Source organism: Pteropus vampyrus, unplaced genomic scaffold (genome assembly GCF_000151845.1).
Source record: "Pteropus vampyrus isolate Shadow unplaced genomic scaffold, Pvam_2.0 Scaffold95, whole genome shotgun sequence".
NCBI classification, from domain to species: domain Eukaryota; kingdom Metazoa; phylum Chordata; class Mammalia; order Chiroptera; family Pteropodidae; genus Pteropus; species Pteropus vampyrus.
Genome location: NW_011888876.1, coordinates 3,724,482 through 3,751,863, shown reverse-complemented (window position 1 = coordinate 3,751,863; position 27,382 = coordinate 3,724,482). Strand labels below are relative to the sequence as shown.

At 44.9% G+C, this 27,382-nt stretch overlaps 1 protein-coding gene across 1 annotated transcript in view; it reads right to left on the bottom strand.

Annotated features, from left to right (window-relative positions):
- MAPKAP1 (mitogen-activated protein kinase associated protein 1) overlaps nt 1–27,382 on the bottom strand; it is a 238,846-nt gene that overhangs the window by 11,772 nt on the left and 199,692 nt on the right. The window contains exon 10 of the mRNA XM_023533072.1: nt 13,693–13,830. Within this exon, the coding sequence (XP_023388840.1) occupies nt 13,693–13,830 (138 nt within the window). The remainder of the gene's footprint in view (nt 1–13,692; nt 13,831–27,382) is intronic.

Sequence of the window (27,382 nt, the reverse complement as noted above, 5' to 3'; positions counted from 1 at the left end):
AGTCTTCTGCTCCCTGGGTTCCCATGGAGCCACAGTGACCGGATGCTTCTGTGGGCTTCTCCAGTCGATCTGTTTCTTGCACTTCCTTTGTGACCGTCTTTGTTCTTCATCTGTCCCTTAAGTGACTGTCTTCCCCAGTGTCCTATCCTTGACCCTGATCTCTTCGAATTCTACATGTCTCCTGTCAGATTTGCCCCTTAGGCTTTCATTACTACTCGTATGTCGATGATCCCGAAGCAGATATGTGGCCCAGAGCTTTCCCCAGGGTTTTAGAGCCAACCAGTGAGTACGGCGGCCATCGTCACATGGCCCCCAGTGCAGCATGTCCACAAATGATGGCAACATTTTCCATTAAATCAAAAGCTCTCTTAGCTCAACTGAAGGCCTCACCACCCACCAAGCCAAGTCCAGGCATTTGGTCTCCTACACAGTTGTCACATATTCATCTTCCATCCCCTTCCATCCGGCGAGCACAGCCCTCAGCCACGTCCTGATCATCTTTTGCCTCCTCTGTTTTCCTACTTTCGATGTCTTCTTCAGATCCGAACATCTGCCCACAGGAATCATCCTTTTCTAACACACATGTGGCCACGTCGCTCCCCTCCTTAGAACTCTGCAGTGCTCCTTTTCCCATTGTCTTCAAAGTTCAAGCTTAAGATGACTGAGTCTCTAGATCAGCAATTCTCAAACTTTTTGGTCTCAGAATCCCTTTACACTCTTAAGCATTACTGAGGAGCCCTCGAAGCAGTATTTACTATATTAGAAACGAAAACTGAGCTTTAAAAATATTTAATAATTCATTAAGATAACAATAAACCCATGACAAGTTAACATGACATTGTGTTTTTTAATGGAAAAAATATTCTGTTTCTCCAGAGTTTAATAAGAGTGACATTATTTTATATTTTTGAAATGTCTTTAAAATTTGGTTTAACGGAAAACAGCTAGATTATCCTATCTGCTTCTGCATTTGATCTGGTGTGATATATTGTTTTGGTAGAAGCACATGGAGAAAAGCCAGCCTTGGAGAGAGGTTTCTGGACAAGAGAGGTACACTTTAATACTCTTCTTTTGATACCATACCAGACTTGATAAACAGTAGCCTCTTAAAGATGAGTTGTAATGTGGAACCTAAAACAACATTAATAAACTTGTATTCTGTTACATTAAAATCCATCGGTCTGTCTTGCACTTTGAATGAATCTTTCACGCTTGCGTGATTTTGTAACATCAATGCAGTAGTCTGGAAAATATTAGTTCACTGAGTTATGCGGGTCTTCTAAATGTTGACACGTTTCATTATACAGTATCAAAAAAATCACATCCATTAATATCACTGCTGATCTCATCAGAAAAATCTTTAAGAAATGAAAATCCAAGCTCAGAGATAGATACGAGTTTCCCAAAATTCTAATTGTCACCTGAAAGCTTGAATTTCATCACTAGCATCAAATACTATTACTTGTTTTCCTCGAAGTGACATGATGGGCCCACTTCCTTCATTTTCAAGAAAATGTCTGCTAAATATTGAGTTGAATAACCAGAGTCTGTCAGTTCATTCAGGTAGAAACGGTGTTCCATGAAACGAATGGCTAGTTCGGCTTGCAACTCAGACAATTATCAAGTCCTTTCCCTTGAGACACATATTCTCCTCCCACACTGGGAGGAGATGCGTCCTGATTCCCTTGGGACTGCAAAACACTCCATGTCTTGCCACAAGATCGCTGCGCGCTGCCACACTGCTGTGCTTACTGGGCTCTCGGACCGCTTTTTAAGAGCTTTTGTTTCATTTCTGGTCAACTCTTGTCAGTTTTCACTTCCTACTGTCTTTATTAAGTTGTCATTTCTCTCCTCCTCTACTTTTCTGCATTTAACATCCTTTAGGAAGAGAAATCAGATAACCAAATATGGTTGAAAATTGGTTTTAAAAAAGACTTCACAGACTCTGAGTCCATCAAAAAAAAAACCACAGAAGTTTAAGTGCCTTGGCTTCATGTCAGTGACAAAGAATTTAAAGCTCTATCATCATTTATATATAATGTTGGATAAGTTATGTAACTTCTTGAAGCCTGTTTCCCCATTTGTAAAATGGAAATAATATCTGCCTCATGGAGTTGTTGCTAGGATAAAATCAACAGTCATAAAATTCTATAATGAATGTATATAAAACCTCACAGAGTTGTTGTAAGAATTAAGTAGTGCACATAAAGTGCTCGGGACACTACCTGGCATGTGGCAGGCCCCCTTCATTTTTACCTCCATTCTCTAAGACAAACAAACTTTTCCTGTAAAGGGCCAGATATAAATATTTTAGGCTTTGTAGGCCAAGAGCAAAATTAAAGATACTTTGTAGATTCTTATATAACTAGGGAGAAAAAAAAATTCCATTTTTTTTTTTTTGACAAAAGTCAAAATGTAACAATCAAATGCATTTGGGGGGGCGGGGAGAGGGAGAATAACATTTCGCTTCAATGGAATTCAAAATTAGTATCCCCTACCATCAAATTAATTGCAAATGTTCATCTGTAAAAACCTTAGCTCATTCTTAGCTCACAGGCCATACAAAAACTGGTGGTGGACTAGATTGAGCCCACAGGCCAGAGTTTGCCAATCCCCCCTAAAGAGGTCTGTTTTGCTTATTTCCTTTCCCGGTTTATTCCACACAGTTGGTAATGGTGACATTTTGAGTGCTCTTAATTTCTTTGTGCAGATCTGGGTTTCGATTTGGTATATTTTCCCCCTTCAGCCTTTAACATTTCTTATAGTGAAGGTTTAAAGGCAACACATTCTTTCATCTTTTTAATGTCTGAAAATGTCTTTATTTCGCCTTCATTTCCGAAGGATGTTTTCACTGAATATAGAATTCTAGGTCGACAGACTTTCTTTCAGCACTTTAGAGATGTCACTCCATTGTCTTCTGGATTGCATTATTTCTGACGAGAAGTCAGCAATCATTCTTATCTTGGCTTCTCTGGCTGCTTTTAAGATTTTTCTCTTTATCATTGCTTTTCAGCAATTTGATTATAATGTGCCTTGATGTGGTTTTCTCTGTATTTATCCTATTTGAACTTCACTGGGTTTCCAAGATTAGTGGACTGATATTTTTAATCTAATCTGGAAAAGTTTTCTCCTCCATCCCTGAGACTCCAATTACGTATGTTGGAACACCCGATGTCATTCCACAATCTTTGCTCTTTTCATCCATTTTTTGTTTTGGTCTGAATAGTTTCTATTGTCCTGTCTTAAAGTTCACCGATTGTGTAGGGATATTCTGAAATGGCTCCCAAGGATCCCACCTCCTGTTTTTCGCACCCCTGTGTAATCTCGTCTGTAGGCTAGACCTAGTGACTTACTACTGATGAAAAAAATACAGTGAAAGTTTGAGATGTTACTTCTGAGACTAGGTTACCAACGATTGTGACTTCTTCCTTGCTAATACTCTCTTGCTCTCGGTTACCTTGACAAAGCCAGCTGCTACCTTATGAGCTTCCCTATAGAGAGGCCCAAGTGACAAGGAACTAAGGGTGTTCACGAGGAAATGAACTCTGGCAGGAACTCAAGCAACGAAGTGAGCTTGGAAGCAGATCCTGCCCTGAGTGAACCTTGAGATGACTATGGCCCTGGCTGACACCTTGCTGCAGTCTTGTGAGAGATCTTGAGCTAGAAGACCCGGCTAAGCTGTGCGGGATTCCTGACCACAAAACTGCGAGATAATAAATGTTGCTGTTGTTTCAAGCCACCAAGTTTGGGGGCAATTTGTTATGTGGCAATAGATAACTAACGCACTGACTTGTTTAACTAATATTCCTAATCTGCTCCCATCAGTGAATTTTTTGATTCAGGTATTGTAGTTCTCAGCTCTAGAATTTTCATTTGGTTCTTTTGTAATAGTTGCCATTTTTCTTCTTTTTGAGTTCATTTTTCTTTAAATCTTTGAACATATTTATAATACCTTTTTTTAAAGTACAGCAGGTCTTCGAGTAACGTTTTGTTCAACGTTTCACTAACGCTGATGAGAAAAAAACAACTGATTCCTGGCCAGGGCCACCGCCTGTGTGGAGTGTGCACTTTCCCTGTGTCTGCACGGGTTTTCTGCAGGTTCTCTCCTTTCCTTCACATCCGAGATGTGTGAGTGTTAGGTTAACTGGTGTGTCTACATTGTCTCGGCCTGAGTATGGGGGTGAGTGCACCCTGCAATGGAATGCTGTCCTGTCTAGGGTTGCTGTCCACCTTGCGCCCAGAGCTGCCCGGATAGGCTCCAGCCACCATGACCTTGAACCGGAGTAAGTAGGTTGAGAAATAATAATCTTGTTTTTATTGATGTATGTAGAGTTCACATTTATTTCAGTGTTTAATATTAGAGTTGTTTTGGGTTTTTAGAAGTTTAATGATGTTTTTGTGACCACAAATATGCTGTAGAAACTTAACGCTTGTTTATGTCAATTAGCCGATGCTGAAACTGGTTTTGTTATACGTCGTTTTGCTTAAAGTTACAGTTTCCAAGAACCCATTGATGATGTTAATTGACTTTACTGTACTTATCTGCTAATTCTATCATCTTTGCCTGTGGCTGTTCCTATTGATTGATTTTTCTCCTGGTTATAGGACACATTTTCCTGCTTCTTTCATGTCTAGTAGTTTTTGACTGAATGCTGGACACCATAAACGTTACATTGTGGGGTGTGTGTATTTCGTTGTCATCCTTTAGTATTGGGCTTTGTTCTGGCAGGCAGTTAATGTACTTCTGGATCAGTCTGATCCTTTCAGGACTCCTTTTAAAGCTTTCTGAGGTAAAGATTAGAGCAGTCTTTAATACAGGGCCAGTTTATTAGCTTTACTTGTAGGATATGGCCTTAAGTGCCCTGGATGCTCCTCTCTGGTCGGCCAGAGCTCAAGTGTACGGCACCTCAGTAGCTGTGCTCTGACCAGCCTTGTGAGGTCCCACGATAGGCGTGTGCAGCTTAGTACATAGCAGAAGACTCAAGGGCCTCTTGCTGGAGCTCTTTCTCAGTGTAGCCTCCTCCTCTTCATACTTTATTTTGCAAATTTGTCGCTTCAGCCTCTCCCAACTCTGCTGTCTCCCAGCTCACTGAGACTGCCACCTGCTCCTTGGGAAACCCTGGCAGAAAGCTGACGTGAGAGCAGGTCCCAGCTCATTTGTGTCTCTTCTCTCAGGGCTCCCAGCCCTGCACTGCCTGTTTTCCAGAGTCTAAAAAGAGTTTCTTCTAGTTTGTGCAGTTTTCCCGTCGTTTATGCTAGAAGGGCTGATCTGTTAGCAGTTACCCTGTCCTGGAAGTTGCCTATGGGAGTCTCGTAAGCAATATACACAGTTTGATTTTAATAAAAGAATGGCTTACTTTTTCTATGTCTATAAGAATAACTTAAAATCTAAGCGCTCCATTTATTTATTATGAAAACACAATCTGGAGCTTGGCAGGAGGCAAGGGAAGCAGATCTTTCCCTCATTTATGCAGCTGAGAAATCTTGAGCACAGAGCTTTTCTGTAGGGAACAGTCCCTGCCCTCACCCTTCTTTCGATTAGGGTCTCTTCTGATGTTAAGATCGAGAAAGAATTTGAGGAAATGGTAATCAAAATCTAGGAAAATGCAATGTATGTAAATTTTCCATTGTACCTAGATAACTGTTTTGTTATTATGGGTCCATAAGCCCAAGTCAACAATTAATAGCGAAAAGAACACTTTCCTAGGAGAAAAAAAAGTCGATATCCCCAAAATGTTTTCTATTCTAACAAATATCAATATTCCAATCAACATAAGTCAATTCTTTCTTGTTACGTTAATAAGTCCTATGGGAAAATGAAGAAAGTTTACAGAGAATGTAAGAAAACCCACCGGCCAGTTTTGATCACAAACACAGACATACCTACATATTACGAAGTTAGCAAACGTGCCCCCAACATCCCCTATGAGCAACTCTAGTACCTGATAATAATTATGGGAGTTAAGTTCTTCTCATCTGTCTGGACCTCAGAGAAAAATCTCCTGCATCCTAAATTCAGAGTGCTGACCCTTCCAGAGACCACACGCCATACCAAAATGCCTCTTTTCCAGGAACCGCAGAGACGGGCTTAAGAGCTGCCTCTGGAATGTGGAATCAGCCAAGAGCAAGCAAGGCTCTTCCATCAAACGCGGAGGGTAAACAGCCGCAGTAGGTTAAGAACGAGGTGCTAGGTTTGCCTTTTCGCTAGAACCTTGAGAAGTTCTCCACTGGGCCTCCACCTCTTTGTTGAAGAGCGTCACTTGACTGATTCTAAATTCCAGAGGCAACTTTTCTGTGATCAGCATGTCCAGGTGGAGTTAGAGAGCCTCCGAGCTCTGACCAGTCCCTGGACAGAAGCCGCTGGATTTCTGGAGGGTGCGGCCGGGAGCATGGTCAGGCACGCCTGGTACAAACGTCGGATGCCAGTTCGTGGCCAGGGTCAGCCAACGGGTCACATGCTGGGCTGGCTCCCATGGGCTAAGTTTGCAGGGGTCTGGCCAATGTTATTCGGCCTCAGAGAAACGGTCCCTGAAACACAGAGATGGACTATTTAACAGCAAGTTGCAGCCTGAGGTTACTGGAAAGCAAACTGAAGTCAGGAAACTTAAGAACGCAGCCTGGCATTGGATGATGCAGACGGGCCCTGTGCTCATCGTTTTTCTCCACCATTATCCTGTGGCACGCTCCAGGTCTTTCCCTCCCATACACTTGGAAAAATTGAGGTGGTCTCCCTGGTTGCCTAAACCCATCTCCCGGCAGCTCCCTTGTTTTGGAAGGAGATGATAAATAAATCAAAATGCACTAAGCAGCACTTCCACAGGCACTCTGCTCCTCCGGTGAAGGCGCACCTCATCAATCACACTATTGTCTGCTTGAAAGGCGAGCCTTGTAAATGTCATATCCACTCAGGCCCAAGGAGAGGCGCATCCAAATGCAGCAAGGAGTTTTAATTGGATAGTGTAATTAAACTAAAAAACCCCAGCAGACTCCCTTTGACAGGAGAGATGAAGACCCCTTTTAATAGGGCTAGGAAACATATCTGTTAAAAGGATGAGGCACTGCCTGCTCCTGATTGCGCTCCAGAGTACTCTTATGAAAAGGCAATTCAATAACTGGGGCATTTAATATGTTAGAGTCCGTTGTGCTCTGTAATCGAGCAGTACTTACCGTATTTGATCTGGAACTTATGAAATAAGTCCTTGTCAGAGAACAGAGACACAACACAGCTTGCCCACCCAACGTGAGAAGTGCCTGGACCTCCTGGAAATCTACAGAGCCTGAGGATGCGCTGTAGTCCTTCTGGGCTACAGGTCTATTTGGGTATAAACGCAAGCGGCTTCCTCACCGGGGCTTAGAACACGCGGACGTGGCCGCGGACGCCCACTCACTGGCCTCGGGTGTAGCGGCGGCTGACGTCACCCTCGTTTCCCTTTCACACATTCTCATGGGCATTTAAAGGATATGACGACATTCCTGGGGACCTCCTCCCTTAGGAACTGGGATACCTGGCACACGAGTGTGTGTGCACATGCGTTTTCTCTGCTAGAAGTACCGTTGTCAAAGAGGGAGAAAAGAAATCGGGTGGCCAGAAGGTTCAGTGTATGGGCTGGGGTGCACCCAGGCCAATTTTAGTGACAAAACCTGAGTCCTTCTGCCACTCTTTGCTGGGAGAGAGGGTGGAAGATGCACACACAGGCACACTCAGACACACACACATGCATGCACGGCTTGCACCTCCACAAGCAAGGTAACAGAATTAGTGAGAACATGTGCAGAGGTTCGTATCTGCACAGGGCTGTCTTATGAGCAGACCAGAGCAATCCCTTTCAGATGGAATGCTAGTGTCTCAAGGTCAAAGTCAAGGAACCCAGCTTTCGAGTAGATCAGGAGAACCTCTCAGCTGGGGCTAAGGTGGGGTACAGAGGCAAAATTTCAGACTTCCCCATCCACAGCTTTCCAGAAACAGACTTTTTGCTTTATGTACAAAACCCCGAAAGTCAGATTGCCTGGGTCCTCAGACTGATTTTTCTTTTTTAAGGATGGTGAAGGGTTTGTTTGATGGCTGCTTTTACTCCTCCATAAAGCCTCCTTGGAGCTCTGTCTGCAAACCTGTGAACACTCTTAATACTGGTTTTTTCACTAGGAGCTGATGAACCCATTAAGGACATATAAGTGAATGTTTATAATCCATGAAAACTGGACACTGAATTAAACCATCAAATATCTTTAGAATTAAATGAAAACTACATAAAAGCATTTCAGCCATCAATTTGGCTATCACTTCTAGCCAGTATGAATTCTGCTGGAAAAGCTATTTTCGTGCAGATGTGGAATTCAATGGGAAAGACTGACTCGTGTACCAACATCAATCAAAATGTCGACTTCCCTGGCAGCTCTCAACAGTAAGGCGGGTTCAAAGGTCACAGGATAAAGAAAAAGCCAAGCTCTGGTTCAGCTCTAATATCTCCTCGGTAGAAGTCTTGCAAAAGTACCCCCTTCTGTATTAGCCTTGCTTTCATTAATCTTCTTGCCATCTTCTTTAACTAGTCATGCAGAACCGCTCGATAGCAAGACGTATAATGGGGAAGGCCCTGTGCCTATTACCGCGTTAACATTCTCTTAAGCCCCAGCCCAACAATGGCCCGGGAAGGCAGAGGAAATCGGCAACTGCAGGGAGCAGTGCAGGCAATTCAATTACAGCCCGGGCTTACCTATGTACTTCTGACCTATAAAACACAAGAGGCCTTTGTGTCTAACTGGCTCGGCCATTAAGGTTCCTGAAGATCACAACAATGCTGATCTTTTCTATTTAAGCTAAATCAATGTGGACAAATCATTATTCAGGAGCTTTAATTTAATTAGTAAATTAAATACACTACTTTACAGATCTTGTCAAGTACTTATGAAAAGAAAGATTCATTTAAGCGGGAGGTCACCAATAAGCCCAGCTAATTTAACTCACGACCTTAACTGAATCTCATCGCGAATATCTAGCAGGCCCTAGTCCCGCGAGGGCTTAACAGTCGCCAGCAGTTGTGGTGCACTCATAACCCCAGCGTTCCCATCCGGGATCCAAACAGTGTTTTGGGCCGAAAACAAAACAAAACAAAAGAAAACAAAACAAAACAAAACAAAACAAAACAAAACAAAAAACAAATCTCAAACAAACAACCCCCCACCGACATAACCAGCATCGAGAGAATCAGATTTCCTTGAAATTATACTATTGCAAGAGAACGTAATCAGGTTACCTTTATTATGTTGCTTCCTTAAGATTTTATATTAACTATACTTAATTGAGATACAGAGGTCTTTTCAGCTATAAAGACGACAGCTACTTTATTGAGGTTTAAATCTGATTCCTTAATGATAGGCTGCTTCCTTGAAAGACTCTAAACCTGCACAACCTTCTTATGATAAAACCAGACCTGGCCTGGGTGAGTCTGGTGCTTCACTTAAATACAGCCGAGAGCCTCTGATGGGTGCTAGTTTCACAGAAAGGTCCCTTGCTTTTGTTTCAGTGTCGGAATTCGAGGCTAGTACTTAAAAAGAGAGCCCGCCGCATTCAAAGCCTACGTGTGGACCTGTATTAACGATGGAGAATTATTTCTCTGAGACAATTTAACCCGGGTAGTTTCTGATACGGAGACATTCTCCATGTGCCACACACATCTTTGTTCAGTTAGAATGAACTAAAATTAATTTATCTTTTAGAGGTCTGTGACATCCTTCAAAACAGCAAAAGAAATCCTAAGGAGTGGCAAAACCAGACGGAGAAATCGCTGATTTGAATTACAATGGCAGCATACACTGGTGGGGTTTTTTTTTTTTTTTGAAGTCTAGAAAGGCAGAGTTTATTCTTAATTTCTCAGGGCTTCTGACACCCAGATGTTCTCAACTAACTCTGGTAAGAGTCCATATTTTTACGTATGGCTTTCTTTATAAGGCACGTATCTATTTAGTCGTTAAGTTCCAGGTTCTTAAACATTCACAGGGACAGGGCAATAAATCTTCCCTCTGAGAACATGGCCTAAGAGGGAGAAGTTCGGGGGAGAAGAGCCGCGGAACTGCTATTTATGGAGCATGGCTTCCCAGTGTGCGTCTTTCTGATTCCACAATATATGTAATTATGGGTTTCGCTGCAGGCGCTCTGATGCTCGGTCCCTCTGCCAAGTCAGCTATTCACACACACTTTTTGGATACGGCATCAATTCAACTTGCGTCGTGCTCCTTATGACGACCAAATTAATGGTTTGACAGCGGCTTTCTCAATAAACACTGCAGACTGGCCGCATTCGAAGGTTTTTAAAAACCATTTCTTTTTTGTTCAAAACTCTGACAAACACGTCTCAAGTAAGACTGGGAACAACTTCATTATCCTCCCGACACTTAATGCCTTTTTGTAAAGAAGGCTGTTTAATAACACGTCCGCTCTGTTTTCACAACTAAATTATTCCAGTTGGTCACACGTTCCCGTCTTCGGCAAGACACTTGTGTTATGAGAGATAAAAACATGAAAAAGGAAATATATTGCAGAAATCAAAAACCTTATCTACTTCTAGACTCTCTCTCTTTGCCATAATTCATTCAAGAAGGCCCCAAGAATAATTTTTGATGTGAACTCAGCTACAAACATACATCACTATGCTGATAAAAATCACGGGCTAAACTTATGAAATATAGTGACTTTCATTTCTTTACTGCTGTTAAAATAACTTTTTTCTAAGGTTCAACAGACACAAAAGATAAAAAGGGTTACCATTAATCCTTTAAAAAAAGAAGCAGCCCCGTAGATTAATTCTGAGGTCTGATGATGGTCTCGAAGATGAACTTTTTAGATTAACTCACTGAATTAATTTGATGAAGATACTGGAAATCATAAAAAAAAAAAAATAACACAGCATCAAGCCGATTCATTTAATATATCTTTGTTTGGGCACTTTACAACATAAATTATATTGAATAACTTTTGGTTTCTAAATTCTGGCCTTATTAAGTTCAATTTCAAGACAGCGAACATACACTGAGGGCAACTGCAGGCACTGTGCTAGGGGCCGAGCACAAAGAACTCGGCTCCTGGGGCAATCAGCTCGGCATGGAGATGGGCGGAAGAGAGGGGAAGAATCCAGAGAGACATACAGAACAGTGTGTGAGGTGCTTTACCAGTGGTGTGTACAAACGCCTAGGGGCAAAGTTACAGAGAGAGGCTGCCTGGTGAGCTGGCTCTTGAAAAATGAGTGGGCTGGGCATAGGGAAACAGAGGTGTCCATAAGTTAGAGGGTGGGGGTGAGGTGCAGGCCAGGCAGTGGGAACAGCAGCAGCACAGGCTTTGAGGTGTGCTTGTGTACGAGAAGTTCACAGCGTCCATGGCCCAAGTTCTGGATGGGAAATTTTGGGCTGTGAGCCTGCAGTAGCCAATGTCTGCAAAGGCTATGCTGAGTCTGATTTTTATTCTGTAAGTCTCTATCTTTTAAACCTTTTCTTTTTAAGCAATACAACAATTTTAAGAGTTGACTTTTTAAATGCAGAATCTCAAAATAGAAAAAGATTGAGCTCCTTTGGTTGAAGGGGAGGCTTTATGTCCACACATGCACGCGTGCACGCACACATGCGTGTGCCCCTAGAGGTCCCCTGAGGAACACGGTTTGAAACAGGGACTTAGGAAGTGTTTCATAGCAGTGCATCTCTTTATTCAGGAAAGTATCATCATTTCTAGGTCTCTGGACCCAGAGACAGAGGGGAAGACACCTCAGTTAGACCCACATGCGCGGTTTTCACCCAGAGCAACCCAGCAGGCCTGAAAAGAAGACAAAGGCTCTCTTGCTGGATTGTCAACACTGAAATTGTGGGGCCCACGTCTGCTCTGCATCCCCAATTCTTGGAGCCCGGCCTCACTCACGGTGGGGTGACAATTACCTCCTGAGTGACTGATCCCAAGAGAAAACTGGGAGGTGGTGGCCATGCACCTTTCCGTCGCTCCCCGCTAGGCCGGGTGTGCTACATCCCTCACCTTTCAGAGCCTGAATCAGGGTTTCTTGGTGGTGAGTGTCTTGACGTGAGTGTAAGAGAAACCTGAATCCTGTTCCCAGCTCTTTCTCCGACGTTCCCACCAAGCTGATCCCTCTATGCAACATGTATGTGATTGTCTTTCATTTCTCAGACACATGGAGATTCATAAATGTTACTTTTCAAAGCATCCTGAGTTCTTGGGAAGAAAGATGCTAGAATAATAACATCTTTATTGGTCGACAAGCTGGAGCGAGAGGGATTAGGAAGAGGGTGTTTATCTAAAGGCACGGGGGATCTGGAAGCCTGGGGACAAGGACCCCAGAGCTGCCAACACCATTCACACCAGCCCCTGCCAGCGGCCACCTCACAGAGTCAAGGCCTCGCGGGATGACAGGAAGGGCGGGGGGTGGGGAGGGCCTGGCCTGACTCCTTTCTCCCTACACCCCGAAGTTCTCCCTTCTTGTCAAGCTGTAGGCCAATGAGTTGAAAGGAGGAGACGACACAGCCTGGCATCGCTGGATCTGACAAAACAATTAAACGCTTGCCCGTAAATGAGACCACGTGGCTCGTGCCCAGTCTGGAGGCCCCGGGGAGCCAGGGGCTCCGTGCTCTTTAGGCTCCTGTTTAGTCAGTATTATCTCAAACACGTGAACCATATTATAAACACTTGCTGGACTTTACATTTCTTATTATTCCTTTTGGGTATGTCGTTCCTTATAATATTTGTTCTCAAATTTAGTGGAAACTGGAAAAAAGCCGATTAACAATAATTTTAGATGCTCGAGAGTCATACTCCAAGTTGCTGAATCGGAACCCAAGGCGGGGGCCGAGGGTGACCGCATGTTAAGGAGTCCACAGGCAACACTGACAGCCTTTGAGGACCACTAGGCGCATAGCCTTCTCCAGGCACCCAACGAATCCTTATACAGTTTAAACTTTTCTCTTCCATGGAGGAATTTCATTGTGATCTGCACCCTTTCTGTCCCTTGATGGGACTGAAGTCCTAAAAATGATTAATCTAACTGCTACACTCAATTACTTAACTGCAAAAATATAATACGTCAAGATATACAACCAGACTGTTATCTACTTTCATAATTTAAACAGAGGAGCGTCAAACCGGCAGCGAGCTCTTCTGCGGGAGCAGGCGGGAGTTTAATTACGAGCTGGTAGGTCGCGCAAATGCCAATAATCTGGAGGGTGCTGACACTTAGGCATGATGGACATCTAAATCTAGTCTTCAGCTGCCATAGAAAATCCCCCAGCTTCCCTCGGTCTGGCCAGGAAGGAAGGAAGGCAGGTCCAAGTCTAACTGGTCAAGTCCCCCAAACGGGAAGAGGGAGGGTGCACGAAGTGAAATGAGGGCCCTGGTGACTGCCATCCTCAGCAGGAGTTTGTCCCCAGCCTTCCCCCTCCCGCCCCTCCCCCGTGCCCGGGGGTGGGGCTACTGGGGTCAAGAGCTGTGAGGTTCTCTGCTGACATCAACGCTGAACAGGATGGGGACCCATGTCAGGCTCTGGGCACCATAATACAATCCTGTTTGATTAAAAGAAATTTCTGGTAATGAATTAAACAGACCCAAGGAAAAAAGGACACGGTGGTAATATATTCTCCTGGCACCCAGCACATTGAGGGGAAGAGGGGGAAGAGAGAAAGGAGACATAAATAAAAGGGACTACTCACTGGGGCTTTTTTCTTCAGCAAGGTCACAGGCACAGAGCAGGTCAGAATCGATTGAGATGGGTTTCTGCTTAATCCAAAACTTAGTGCTGGCTTTCTGATTCGTAACAGGGTCTATCTCTACTTTGTCTCCAGAGATACCTGTAAGGCCGGGGGGAGGACAAAAAAAAAAAGAAGCCACAAGAAGTGGAAGGTGTAAGTGATTTCGGTGTAATCATTCGACCTGCTTTGTAAATCCTCTATTGGAGAACATGTGCTATTTCTTGGGGCTCAGGGGAGGGCCACGGGCTTAAGACAGACACAGGGAGATTCCAAATGGCACAAGAAGTTGCACAGTCTGGTTTCCTGGGTGGGTGAGTTGGGGAAGGGGACGCCTTAAAACTATATATAAAAAGGCATTAAGAAATACATCTTAGATATAACACAGGTACAATATAGAGTTTACCTACATTGTGTCAATCCTACATTAATTACCTCTATACTGTAATTAAATAACTATACTATAAGATTCGTTTAAAAACCAATTATGATCAGTGGTCTTTTTGTTGTTGTCGTTCTAGAATAAGATCTGGGTTGGACAGATAAATCTGTAATATAACCTATGCCTAAATAGCTAAGCTACCAATGAAGAGTTTCTGATCTTGAAAAACCTTACAAACTAAAAATAGGGAAAAAAAAAAAAATCTAGCTCTTCCCTTCTCTGACACTAAATAATTATCCAAGCTAAATTTAAAGGAAGCCACGGGAGGATCAGAGGGTCCTTTACATAAAATCTTCCAAGTTTAAGTCTTGGCGCCTGGCTTCAGGCTGTGGAGGTCGCTTCTCCACTGAGAGAGAGAGCAGTCGGTGTGAGCTTCATGCAACAAAGACTTTATAACAGGAATCCGGAATGTTAAACCCCGGCCCTTCGGGTTTCATTTTCCGAACTGTGGAAGACGTGACACACTGTGCGGGGACTGGGAGCGAGGGCGTTAGGAGAACAAAGGGAACCCAAGGGCGGATGGCGTCCAGGGGTAACCGGACACGCACCGCCACTGCTCTGCTGGCGTCACCGAGCAGTGCGCGCTCAGCCCGACTCACGGGAGCCGGGCTCCGTGCTCCCTCTTTTCTCTTTGGTTGAAGATGGAGAATTTCTGGTCATGAAATGAGACAAAAATCTTCAATATGCCTTCGAGAGCGGGCCCCAGATGGAATCTTGAAAGTAATTAATTTTTAGGCCAGAGTTTAAAGGTCAGGGTCAAAGTGAAAAGAGCAAAATGAAGTAAAGATATAAGAAATAAAACAATCAAATGTACACAATGCGACAGAAAAAACCGAGTTAATACATTTCACACTTATGACTCACACTTAGAAATTTTTCAATACAATGTGAGAAAACTTAGTAGGCCAAAAGGAAAAGCAGATAAAAGAAACAGATCGAAAAACAAAACAAAACAAAAATGACAAAACACAAAAACGAAAACGAAAAACTCCACAGTGACCATAGTCTGAGAGCAAATTTAAAATTAAAAAAGAAAACAAACACACATACGACTCTGGCGATGAGATCTGCCACACACTTGTTAGGTTCTGTTTTATCTTATGAATAAAGAACGTCAAGCCGCAGGCAGACAAAGGCAGGCGACCAGACAGGCTGAGCGAGTCCCGCCTGCCGTCTGCGGAGGGGACAATGCAGTGCGGCCACTTAACCCCGGTCATCGCTCGGTGGTCGTTGGAAAAGACAAACAACTAGTATTTTTTTATTAATCGAATGCTGGAATTTGTCATTAGACATATTTCAGGAACACCATATTTCAATTAGGCACAACGTCATAAGTCCAATTGACTCTGGACGTTCAGGTCCAGATGATTTCAGGAGGGTGAGAATGTATCACTTAAAATAGATTACGACTACCCAGTTACACTCTTCCCTCCAATTTGGTCATTAATTGTTAAAGATCTGGACATTTCTACAGTTCCCTGACAGAGGTAAAGTACTTACGCCACGGTTGTTGGTAGCAAGTGTTTTTTCGTGTGTCCCCCCCGCCCCGACCCTTCTGCTTCTTATTTTGACATTGATAAAAGTCAAAACGAGCAGAGCAAAATAAATGTGCATATCTCTTATGCGGAATAAACCCTGCCTACACTTCTTTCTCAGAAAGAGAGGGGAAAAATCATCACCAGAGAGACACGGTTTTAAAATTTTGTTCTACGGCCCTGCAACTCTTGAAGTCGCAGTCAGTCAATATTGTTAATGTGCCTTGTTAATTTGATAGGATTTGTCAGGTAACTCCACTGGAAAATTATATAAAACTGTTCCAGATGAAAAGATGATAGTGACATGAATTAAAGTGATAGAACAATAGTGGAATATAAACCAGAAATGACACCCAAAGTGGCTGTTGATTTATTGCCGTACTGAGTTTGGTTCTGGGCTCCCATGTATATTAGTGCTACAAATCTGGGTCCATTTAGCAGAGGGATGCTCATACATACATCACCAGCTCCTGCTCCAAGCCAAGGTCACTCCCCATTGCATCAATCTTTTCAACAGAGCCTACTTCACAAAGCAGGACTTTTGTAACCATCTCAGATGTAACAGACTCTCGTCCTCCTTCATCTTTCTTTTATCATGTAAAGTACACTTTAACTTCTATTATTTTTATCTGCAAATTGTTACTGTATAGTTCATCCATTACCAGCCGTATCTCTACATCAATTGCCTAAGCTCTGCACGGCCACAGGAACACTTTCCCAATGACGCCCTTTCCTGGGTTATTGTGCAGTCGCTGTGCACAGAGGGGAACCCCAAGCCTGGGGTTTGGGGATGAAGACGTGGGAGATGAATGTATTAGGTTCAAGATGGGCAGGCAGGTGGAACACCATTTAAACAATTGGCGTGTTCCAAAAAAGTTCTGTGTAAATCAGATTTTTTTCGAATCAAATCACATTTCCCACTGACTTCTAGTTCCACAGATACTTTATCTTCATTTTGGATTGATCTGTAATTGGCAGGGGCCCCTAACACTTTATTTTTAAGTTTCTCTGCCCTGCAGGCTTTCAGTCAAATAGTTAATGATCTGTAAAACACTTGCCTGCCTAGAGGAGTCACTATTTAAAGGAACCTGTAGGGGAATCTTTCCTGATGAGAAAAATCCTTTTGTACATTAAATAATTTCACCCTACTTGAGATGCGTGTGAATCTCAGCTTCTTACAGCAGGGCATGTGGCCCCACTGCACCCTCTCTGCTCTGGGTGGAGAAGTGGCAGCCCTCTGCTTCCACTCCAGGCCAGAGCCTGTGTTCCTGAGCACACTCAGATCCCACTGCTGGAGAAAGAGTCCATAGAATCCAGCCTGGGAGCAAACAGAGACCTCTTCTGTCTCTGGCGTGGGAGTCTCAGGTCAACTTGGTTGGAAGGAGGCAGCAGCCTGGGGAGTGGAGACCAGCTGGAGGGCTGGTGCCACAGTCCAGGCCAGGGGCAAGACGGGTGAACAGGTGAACATTAACTGGCACAAACTATGTGCACTGATTCAGGTCTCACGACAACCTCGTGAACTTGGTTACTATGTTTATCCCTATTTTATAGAGGAGGAACCTGAAACACAGGGAGGTTAAGTAACTTGCCTGAGATCACACAGCTAAAAAGTGGCAAAGCTGGAATTTGAAGAAAACTAGGAAATTTGTTCCAGAATCTGTCCTCTCAGCCACTACACTATTCTGCAGGACCTGTGCGGGGTGTTTTCCATAGCACACGTTGGGGCAGGTGAAGGTGCCGTCTGGAGAGACTGTATGTGGAAAAGCCATTCTCACACCCAGAGCCTCCCAGTTCCCCAGTGTGGCGCCTTCCGCTGCTCTGCACAGTCTCACTCAGTTGAGTCAAGAAGACATCATAAGGAACTCTGCCCAACTTGTCTTTAGTCTCTGATCTCGACGTTTGCCAAGGAACAAATAAATATGCAAATGTGCCAATAAACACACACCTATTTTTGTTCACACACGGCAAACCAGGACATGAAATCCTTCCTACCTACCTACCTACCTATCATCTATTTTTTGACTACTTGAGCATGGTTTAATTGCCCTGGTTAAAATTTTTATGTAAAGTCACTGAAAGAAAGGCAGAAGTACCCCTTAAAGTGTTGCTCATACACTATTTTTAAGTAATTCAAATTATAGATATAAATACACTATTTTTAAGTAATTCAAATTATAGACATACAGACGTAAAGAAAACAAGGGAAGCTAGCTTTTACGTTTACATTTCCCCAACTTAAGTGGCCAACAATAGAGGATTAGTCAATCCACTCATGATAGACTACAACCCAACCACGAAAATTATGTGTAAGAAAAACTTCGACTTGGAAAAATGTTTAGGATGTTACGTGAAAAGGACAGAAAAAGTATTTATTGGAAAGAGAGGAAAAGAACACGCTCCAAATTGGAAATGGTGGTCAACTCTGGTGAGTGGGAAATATGTCCTTTCCTTTTCTGTATTTCTCCGAAGTAAAAATGTCGCCAAGAATGAAGACAAATGATTTTAAGAGATGACATTTTTTTTCACTTTCTACTTCAGAATTCAGTACTCCTTTCCAACTTTTAGAATGCAGGAGGGACTATGGTTGAATTCTGTAACTGATAATCACGAAAAGTGACCGTAACTGAAGATTACTTCCTTTCGGCAGTTCTCAGGGACCCAAGGGATGGCGCTGCTGGGAGGGGCCCAGCCCGGTGCCACCCGGCAGGCTCCACCACAGCCATGGCAGGTAAGGAAAAGAAGAACACGGGGGCTGGCCCCGGGTGGCCAGGGTCAGCCCCTTCCCTCGGAAACAAGGGAGGACGTTTGTCCCCTTTCCCAGCTCTTCCCTCTACCCACTTATCCACAGCCATCTGTCATGACCTTTTCATGCTCCCACTTCTGACAGCTTCCAGATACAGTGAGTCAAACTTCACTGGAAGCAAACTATCACACCAACTGTCAAAGGCAGAAAACACTGCCTGATCGCTGCCCTACATCAACGCCAACATATAAATCCTTCCTTAACAAGACAGCTCAAAATACACAAAAATGCAACTCTAATGTATATACAACTCCCTGGGGAAACTATCCGTCCTAGGCTTTAGAGTTTACAAGGGGTCCCTCGTCTGTTTTAAGTAACCAAAAGATTTCCATACAAGGCAACTAGCACTGTGCACCCGCCCCTGCGAACACAGACCGGGCACCTCCTCTGAGCAGCCCCTGCGCAGAGACAAACCGAGAGCTGACTGCACCTCTACCAGGAGGCAGCAGTGGCCCGTTTCAGACTTAAAGGCAGTAGCACAGAGAGGTGAGGGGCAGGGACTTTGCAGTCTGAGAGTCGTGAGTTCTAACATTGGCTTTCCTGCTTCCTAACTACGTGACTTAGGCCAGTCGCTATACACTGGTGATGAGGACAGTGCCAAGCTCATGGGCTTGTTGGGAGGATTAAGCGAAATGAGACTTGTAAAGCGACTGGAATAGTGATTAATACATAGCTGGTGGCCTTTACCACTACTACTCATGACCATTATCATCAGGAGTCAGGCACGGGGCTGTGACACAGACCCAGTGACGAGGGTCAGAACGGGGGAGCTCGAGGAGCCACAGGAAGGATGTGAACGAGGGACCTGCTGGCCCCAGTCTGGGGGACGGGTGAGGGGAATTCTGTCTGGGACCCGCTCCACACCGCAGCCTCGGCAGTACTGGGATCCAGAACGACTGTCCAGCTGGGGAAACCAATGCCCATGAACCCTCACAATCGCCTCCCATCACCGAGTGTCGCTGGGGATTCCTCTTCCCTGTGACCCCCAAGAGTTCAATTCAACATCAGGAGGGACATTCTCACACCCGGAGTTGTGGAAACATTGTGCTGGGGAACCCCCATCCCATGAGGTCTCCATGCTATTAATCTGGAAATCCTGATTTGCTAGCACATTCCACTAGTGTTACCCTGGGCAGTTACTTCTCCCTCGGTGAGTATGACCTTCCACCTTTGTAAAACAGGGAGACAACAGCCCCAGTTCCTGAGGTGTCACGAAGATAGAATGGCATAAGCATGTAAAAAACTTGGCGGAGTGCCTGGCACATAATAACGACTCAATTAATTATTACTAAAATTATTATTAAAGTTGAATCTCAGGCGAAAGGGCAAAGCTGGGGCTGACGCCCAATTCCGACTGGGTCTAATGTGTTCCGACCCATCAGCTGTTTCCCAGGGTCCCAGGAGGCACGAACTCCTGTGAGGCATATTTAAAACACCCGTCTCGGAAGCTAAAACACCAATTTGGCAAAAATTAGGGTGTTTGACATTCCATGCCTCAGTGTATTTCCTGAGTTATTGTTTATTTGCTCAAACATCATGAGCTGTGGTTCATTCATCAATATCCTACAACTCGGAATCTAAGACTATCAAAGCCCCTCTGCTGTTAAATCCTGGAGCAGCTCTTTACGCAGAGCTACAATCCTCTCCTCTTCAGGTTACCCAGAGCCTACGAAAGCCTGGAAAAGCCCCCTGGGAGGGCCACTGAACAACTCTTGGCCAGAGTGGATTTTGCTGAATCTACACGGCCAATCGATAGCGTCCACAGAGCAGTCACGGAAGTCTTTGAAACTTGCCTGAATTTACACACAGGATCAGACACACAGGCTGTTTGGGCTTAATGAGACCTCAGAGATCACCTAGTCTGGGGCTTTCATTCTCCTATGAAGAAATTGCGGCTCAGGGCAGGGATATGACTTGTCTGATGTCACCCATTAATGACAGAGCTATAATCATAATTCACATCTTCATACTATCTGGCCGGGCTTAAAAAGACCGGCTCTCCTGTCTTGCTATGCATTGTTTATATAGTGGGTATGTTCACACGGTGATCAAATGCATTCCAGTATAAAAAGCACAGCCTTGGCAATATGCTAGGAACCCAAAAAAGGTGACGAAATCACATTGTGGGTCACAACTAAAATGAGACCCAGGAGAGCCTTACATTCCTGAGGTCAGGGGGGGTCCTGGGGTCCAACTCGCTGGTTCCATTCGAGGGACTAACCATCTGAAATTGTTTGGGAGACACAGCTAAAAGCTGCCAACTCCAACGTGTGGTCGGTGACTAATCTAAGTGGACCTGACTAGGCCATTATCCTTAGAACGCAAACTAAGGGGCACTGAACACGAATCGGACCGTGACCACACGGCAACACTCGGCACAGCACCTGGTCACAAGGGCGGAGCTTACAACATGGGGCCCGGGACTGTCCAATCCCATACACCTGTCCTCAGAGGAGGGCTGAATTCTCTCTGTAGAGAAGGCAGTTACAAAGATGTTTTGTACTGGGGCAGTTAGGTCCCCAAACTATTCTCCTGGTAAATGGATACCTCGGCTGAGCTTATAATGCGAGTTCGGAAGCAGTAATGCCATTTCCTAAGAGAATTTATAACAGTATCAGTCCAGGGTGGGGAAAAGTCAGCCTTCCTCCCAGTCTGGCCCACGTACACTGTCAGAGCGTGAAGGCCAAGGCTGAGGAAGCGGGAGACAGGATGGAGAACCCTGAGGGACTCTCACATACCCTGTTCCCAGTAATCTCGACTTTCCCCAATTCTCAATCCCTTCTCAGCCCCCGGAACCGTCTGACACACTGCCATCACTAAACCGGGACTCCTTGGCAGGAATTCTCAAAAGGGCAGACCCGGGAGCAGGCGACTGGAGCAGGGCAGGCAGGCAGGAAAGCACCCAGGGTTCCCGGCATCCCAGCCAGGAGCTCCTCCAGCAACTCCATCCCTGCACTAAGCACTGGCGCAGCAAAGGAACTTTCTGGAACACATCTCGATAGAACCTGTCCTGCTCTCTCACGACTTCATTAGTATTTGTTAAGCTTGATTACAAATTTTGGTTCAGAACATGTGGCCACAATAGGGACACAAAAATTGTTTCGCACTAGCATTGCCACCCTCAAAGTACTCAGTGGATCCAAGGATTTTGGAGTTAAGCATGATGCACGTCTCATGATCATTTTGGTGTCTTTGAATGGAGAAGGATTATCTCCTCAGTATTCGAAAAGAAAATGAAACAGAAACGTGGAAGGAAGCTCAATCCTCTTAAGAACACACATTTCCAGATCATGTATTACTTGAACTTGACACCACAGGTACCCCATCGGAAAGTAACGAGGCAAATGTTTTATTCATATAGCCACACAGAACTAGTTTTAGCGTCAGAGTGAGCCTGAGGAGTAGAAGTCCAGGCTACAGCTCTTTGCTTTCACTCACGTAGTCTCATGCTGTTAATGTGTTTCTTACCTCTGCATATAGTTTACTAAAAAATAACTCTGTAATAAGGTCTTCCTTGAGTGCTGGCTTGTAGGTATCAACTAGGGGGTTAAATATGAACTGCAACAGGACAGATAAACCAGGGAAGACAACAGATGGCAAATATGCTGCCTCTCATCATGCTCAGGCCCAGGGCAGACATTTTTAATCAATCACAGAATTTCTTTATGTTGCCCTCAGACACAGCTCAAGACGCTGCCTCAGCATAATGCTCTGGGCAGCCATTACAAACCTGACCGGAGTCAGTTTATGAGATGAAACTACTCTGCCTTCTCTAAGATGTGTGCTATTATACCTGATAATTCTGATAGATATCTACTGTGATCACGGATAATTATACATATGGACTGTTTTATGAAGAGATAATGGAAGTAACCTTTCGGCAGAGGTTATTTTATAATATAGTCTTTATCTGTAAATCCTATACAGAATTTGTATATCTATATGGAATTTTGTTAGGCTATATGCGCAATATGACAGATGGAATTCATTATGTATATTACATATTCGTATTATGGGATGAATTCAAGGTGTGTTATGTTTCCCTTTGGTGACGTGGGGACAACTTATATTGACAAATGGTAAGTTGAAGAAATCAAGTTAGCACAAGTGGCATGACTATTAAAGCACTTCTCAGCCTGAGACTGAGTCAGGAAAACCAGGCTGACCTGCCCAGTCAGTAAACTCAAGCCTCGGACAAAGAGATAAGGGGCAGTTAAGCATGACGCACGTCTCATGATCATTTTGGTGTCTTTGAATGGAGAAGGATTATCTCCCTTTGAATGCTGTGAGGCTGGGTTTCCCAGACCTCACAATTGAGGGGAGGTTCTGAGCCAGCAGGTCTGGGGTGGGGTTGGGGGATCTGGTACAGGGTCAGGACAGGAAGCACTGCTTGAGGGTACCGTGTGAAGGAGAGGTGTGCTGTGACATCTCGGCCCCCTCTGCCTTGCTTACATGGGTTTCTGGGCAGCCCCTTGGCGAGTGCGTCAGAATTCAGTTTCTGCCACCAGCCAGCAAATACTTACTAACAGGATACTATAGGCTTTCTAGATCATGGCTGGTACCCACCACATGATGCTTTTAGTTTTGATTTTCCCCAAACGTATTTTACCCTGCCAGTCTTGGCTGTTTGGGTAGTACCTATGTCTTAGTGCCTGACTCTGTGGTCAGCCACACAGGATCAGGCACACAGGTGACCAGTTAATGGAAAAAAACCCTCAATTTGGTGTTAGCCCAAGCCAAGGTCTACACTTAAAGAGCATCTGTACTTTTAGGCCAAACACGGATGAAGCAGGCAAGATGAAATATTCCAAGAAGGTTTTCAAGAAACAGAAATGGTCAGACATGACGGCTTTGTTTGGTGACTCTGCAGGCTGGGAGAGCAGGGACGGTAAATCGATTTCAACCGGAGAACCAACTCCAGTGACAGGCGGGGGCTGCGTAGAGGGCTGCGCCGGGGAGGGTTCTGAGGACAGGCGCAGACCCAAAGGGACAAAGTCCAGCGGCTGACCAACGAGGGGAGTGGAGGGAGAAACAGCAGTGCCCACATTACAGGACGGGCAGAGTGACGGGTGTGCGGAAGCTCTAGGACTGGCTGAACGGAAGCAGTCACTTCCTTTGTAAAGGCCAGTTCTGAATGACCAAGGCATCTGTGGCACGATGGGTTGGGTGAAGCGCATGGATTGGGTTTTGGGCCCAGTCCTCCTGGGACTGGCCATCTCAGTGTGTATCTGATGGCTGAGGGTGAGGGAACGAGAGCTAGTGCCTGTTAAGTGGTAGCTGTGTGCCAGTCACCACTAAGTGCTTTATACACATCACGTTATTTCATTAACCGCTCCGAGCCTGCTTCTCAGTCACGAAATGGGAATGTCATCAGCGTGCTGTGTGGATTTAATAAGGTAAGAGGGGTGAAAGTTCACCGCACACCGGAAATTGTCATAGACCCATACGGTACTTGCGCTCAGGGCATAATAGAGTAGTCAGCTGTAGGACTCAGCGTCAGAAGGATGTCGGTTCTGATTCTAGCTTCATTATTACTAGATTTCCCCATATCCCAGTTTCTTCATATAAAATATGGAGATAATATCAGTACTATCTAGTAATAGGGCCAAAACAACAGGAGAGGATGCATGTAGAAGAGCGATCAGCAAAATGCTTGGCACACAGTAACTGCTTTTAAAAATCATATTTTTTTGTTAAAATTATTTAAAAAGATCAGATCTTTGCCATAGCCTTCATTAATAGATTCCGATAAACTTTTCAACCATAGGTAAGTCTGGTGGGAAACTGGATCAAGACTGGGTCTTGCAGATCAAAGTCCGACTCTCTCACCCCGATCTCAGAAACAAATGGCAGGAGGTAAAGTGGGGGCGTTGGCCACCACCGCCATCAGAGGGCATGCAGCTGCGGTGGCACCGCGGAGCGCGGGAGTGGACGCTCACAGGCCACTGCCGCGCAGGGGCCAGGTCGTTTCCTGTGGAATCAGCAGGGCTGCCGGGTAAACGCCGTGCACAGACACTCCCTGCTAAGAACGAGCCAGAGCAGGCAGCGAAACCTCCGCTCCGACTGACACAGGACGGACGTGCAGAGGAGCCCATCCATCAGTGTCAGGGAAGACCTGAAGTGCCTGGCTAGTCAGCTGAAATAAAATAAATTATTTACTGATCCCAGGATCTAGTTGCTCAGTTCAATGTTCATAAAGGGTGTGCAATTTGCTGCCCTGTACTTTGCGGTAGATTCTGTTTCAGAAAGAAAGAATTTCTGGATTGTTGTGTGCAGGTTCTTGTTGTCGGAACGAAAGGGTGTCTGTCACCTGCTCTGCAAGGAGGGAAAGAGGGTCTTGGGTTACATATCTGAACTCACCTACGTGGGAACAGGACAGGAGCTTGTTTACTCACTGCACGGTACAGTCCTCGTGGGCAGTTTATCTGACTGCCGCAAAATTCCTTAGGACTAATTAATGAAGTTTCGGCTTATAATGCTAAAGACGGAACTTAAATTCGCAGTCAAAACATTCTGGTATCTGTTTTTTAACAGTTCCTCAGAGCCGTGAGTGACTGTCCACCAGAGGGCGCTGTGTGGACCACTGGAAGCATCTGGAGGTGGCCGGGACCTGGCCCGTCACCTCATTTCTGAGAACCACTGCTCGAGGGAGAGACACTTGCATCAATGTCATCATCCATCTCCACCTGACAAGTCTCCACTGTGGCTACAAGTGAAACTGTGCCAACAGAGCCACTACGTAATCTGAGTTAAGTACTTTCAAGATGGTAGACTAGGAGAGAACGCAATAGGCAAAATAAATAATAATGACAACAGTAACAGCAGTAGTAAGACAAGCTGCCCCTGAGAATACAGATCCGATGGGTCAGACACCTTCATACAATCTTGAAAGGTAAACACTGCACTTCCCATTTTATAAGTGACAATGACTAAGGTTGAAAAGGGAAGGGACTTGTCTAAGGTGACAGTGCAGGTAAGTAGTAATGCTGGAATTCGAACCCAGTCCTGACGGCACAGCTTGGGCTCTTCCCACAGATCCTTTTGTGGACCTTTTCCTTTAAATGAATACACAGGTCAGAATCTGATGAATTCAAGTTTGGTTTTTTGCCTTTGGAAAAAAGTGGGGTGGAGCGGGCGGTGTGGCTTGGGGTGAGCTCGCAATCTTGGTTACCTTCCCAAGGCATTGCTTTGCACCGTGGGGATCGGTGGATCTGCTGATTATGCTCATCTGGGAAAATGCCCGCCTGAACCCTGGACCTTCACCTTGCCTGCGCTCAGGCTGCTCACTGAGCTTCTTAACTGGATGTCTGAGTAAGCATTCTTATTTTAGTCAACTTTTCACTGAAGATATACCAAGAGAACGTACAGAAGTCGTTAAGAGTTTATGACTTGAGTTTCCCACAAAGTCTGCAAATGCACGTAATCAGCACCCAGGCGGGACAGAACCGCACCAGTGGTCCAGAAGCTCCGCCCAGTTACCCCCACCTCCCAGGATAACTGCCATCCTCACGCTGCACAGACTCTTTACGTATTTTTGAATGCTAAACAAATGAAACCAAGTTGTATGTAATTTTACCCCCTTTTTTAGATCCAGTTTCTTTCTGAGCAGGCTTATTTTTACTTTTATGAGAGATATCAGGAAAGGTGGCCCCAGGAAAAACAATACTGAAGGTCTCTATGTTTTAAGGATTGACATTAAATAAACATTTTTTTTTTTTTTTACCACTTTGGAGATTTAGCGTTTGTGAGGAGAAAGAAATAGTCTAGAGAGGGGAAAGGAAGGTGGGTTCTGGGTTTTGGTTCAGAGTTCCTGGTGCTAATTCACCTACTGAATCTGTTCGAATCACCACCACCTTAGCAGCTGATGTTCACCGGGCACTTGCTATGTGCCAGGCGCCTTCCTAGGCACCACGCGTGTGGTGACATGTCATCCCCATAATTACCCTATCTGTAAGATAGAGACTATTATCTCCATTTACAAATGAGGAAACTGGGACTCTGAATCGCTTGCCTGTGGTGAGACAGCTAATAAACGAGCCAGGGTTTGAACCCAGGCCTCCAACTCCTGAGTCTGTCCTCTACTTTGCCTCTCCACTAACAGCTCTCATTTACAGTTTTACCAAGGGCCCGGCCCTGCGCTAAGTGCTTTACATGGAGTACCTGGCTTGTTCCCCACAGCAACCCTATGAAGTCACAACCACTGGTATTCCCATTTAAGCTGAAAGAAACTGAGGCTCAGCAAGATCAAGGCACTTGCCTGAAGAGCACTGAAAACACTTGTGATTCTGATGCGCATCTCTCAGTTACTAAGCTGTACTGACTGTCGGCATCTTTCAAGCTCTTGTCAGTCAAGTTGGGAAGAAATCTTTGAGAGATTTTGAGAGTTATTACAAATCAGCCACACTAATGCCAACATTAGAAAAGACTTTATGATGAGACACACACAAACCATTTGCGAGGAACAAAATTAGTGAGCCCTAGAGTTAGAATTTGAACCTTCTCCCTTTACGCATGAGGCAAATGCGGTCTGGGCAGGGGCAGTGTGGCTGATGTTGGTGCAGAGCCAGGGTGCAGCCCGGCCCCCTGACCAAGGAAGCCAGGTGTCTGTACCCACTGCCCTGCTTCCCACCACCCTGTTAGGGAGCAGATGCGCTTGCACTGGCCAGACCAGGGTCCTGCTGACACCACCACCTACCTGCTGTGTGAGTTCGAGCATGAGCCTTTACCTCTCTGCACCTCATCTACCTTCTCTGTTAGACGGGGACAGTAAAAATACCTACGTTTTAGGTAGCTAAGCAGTGCATATAGAGCACTTAGCACAGTGCCTAATGCACAGTGGATGCTATAAATGACAGCCATGACGACGATGATGTA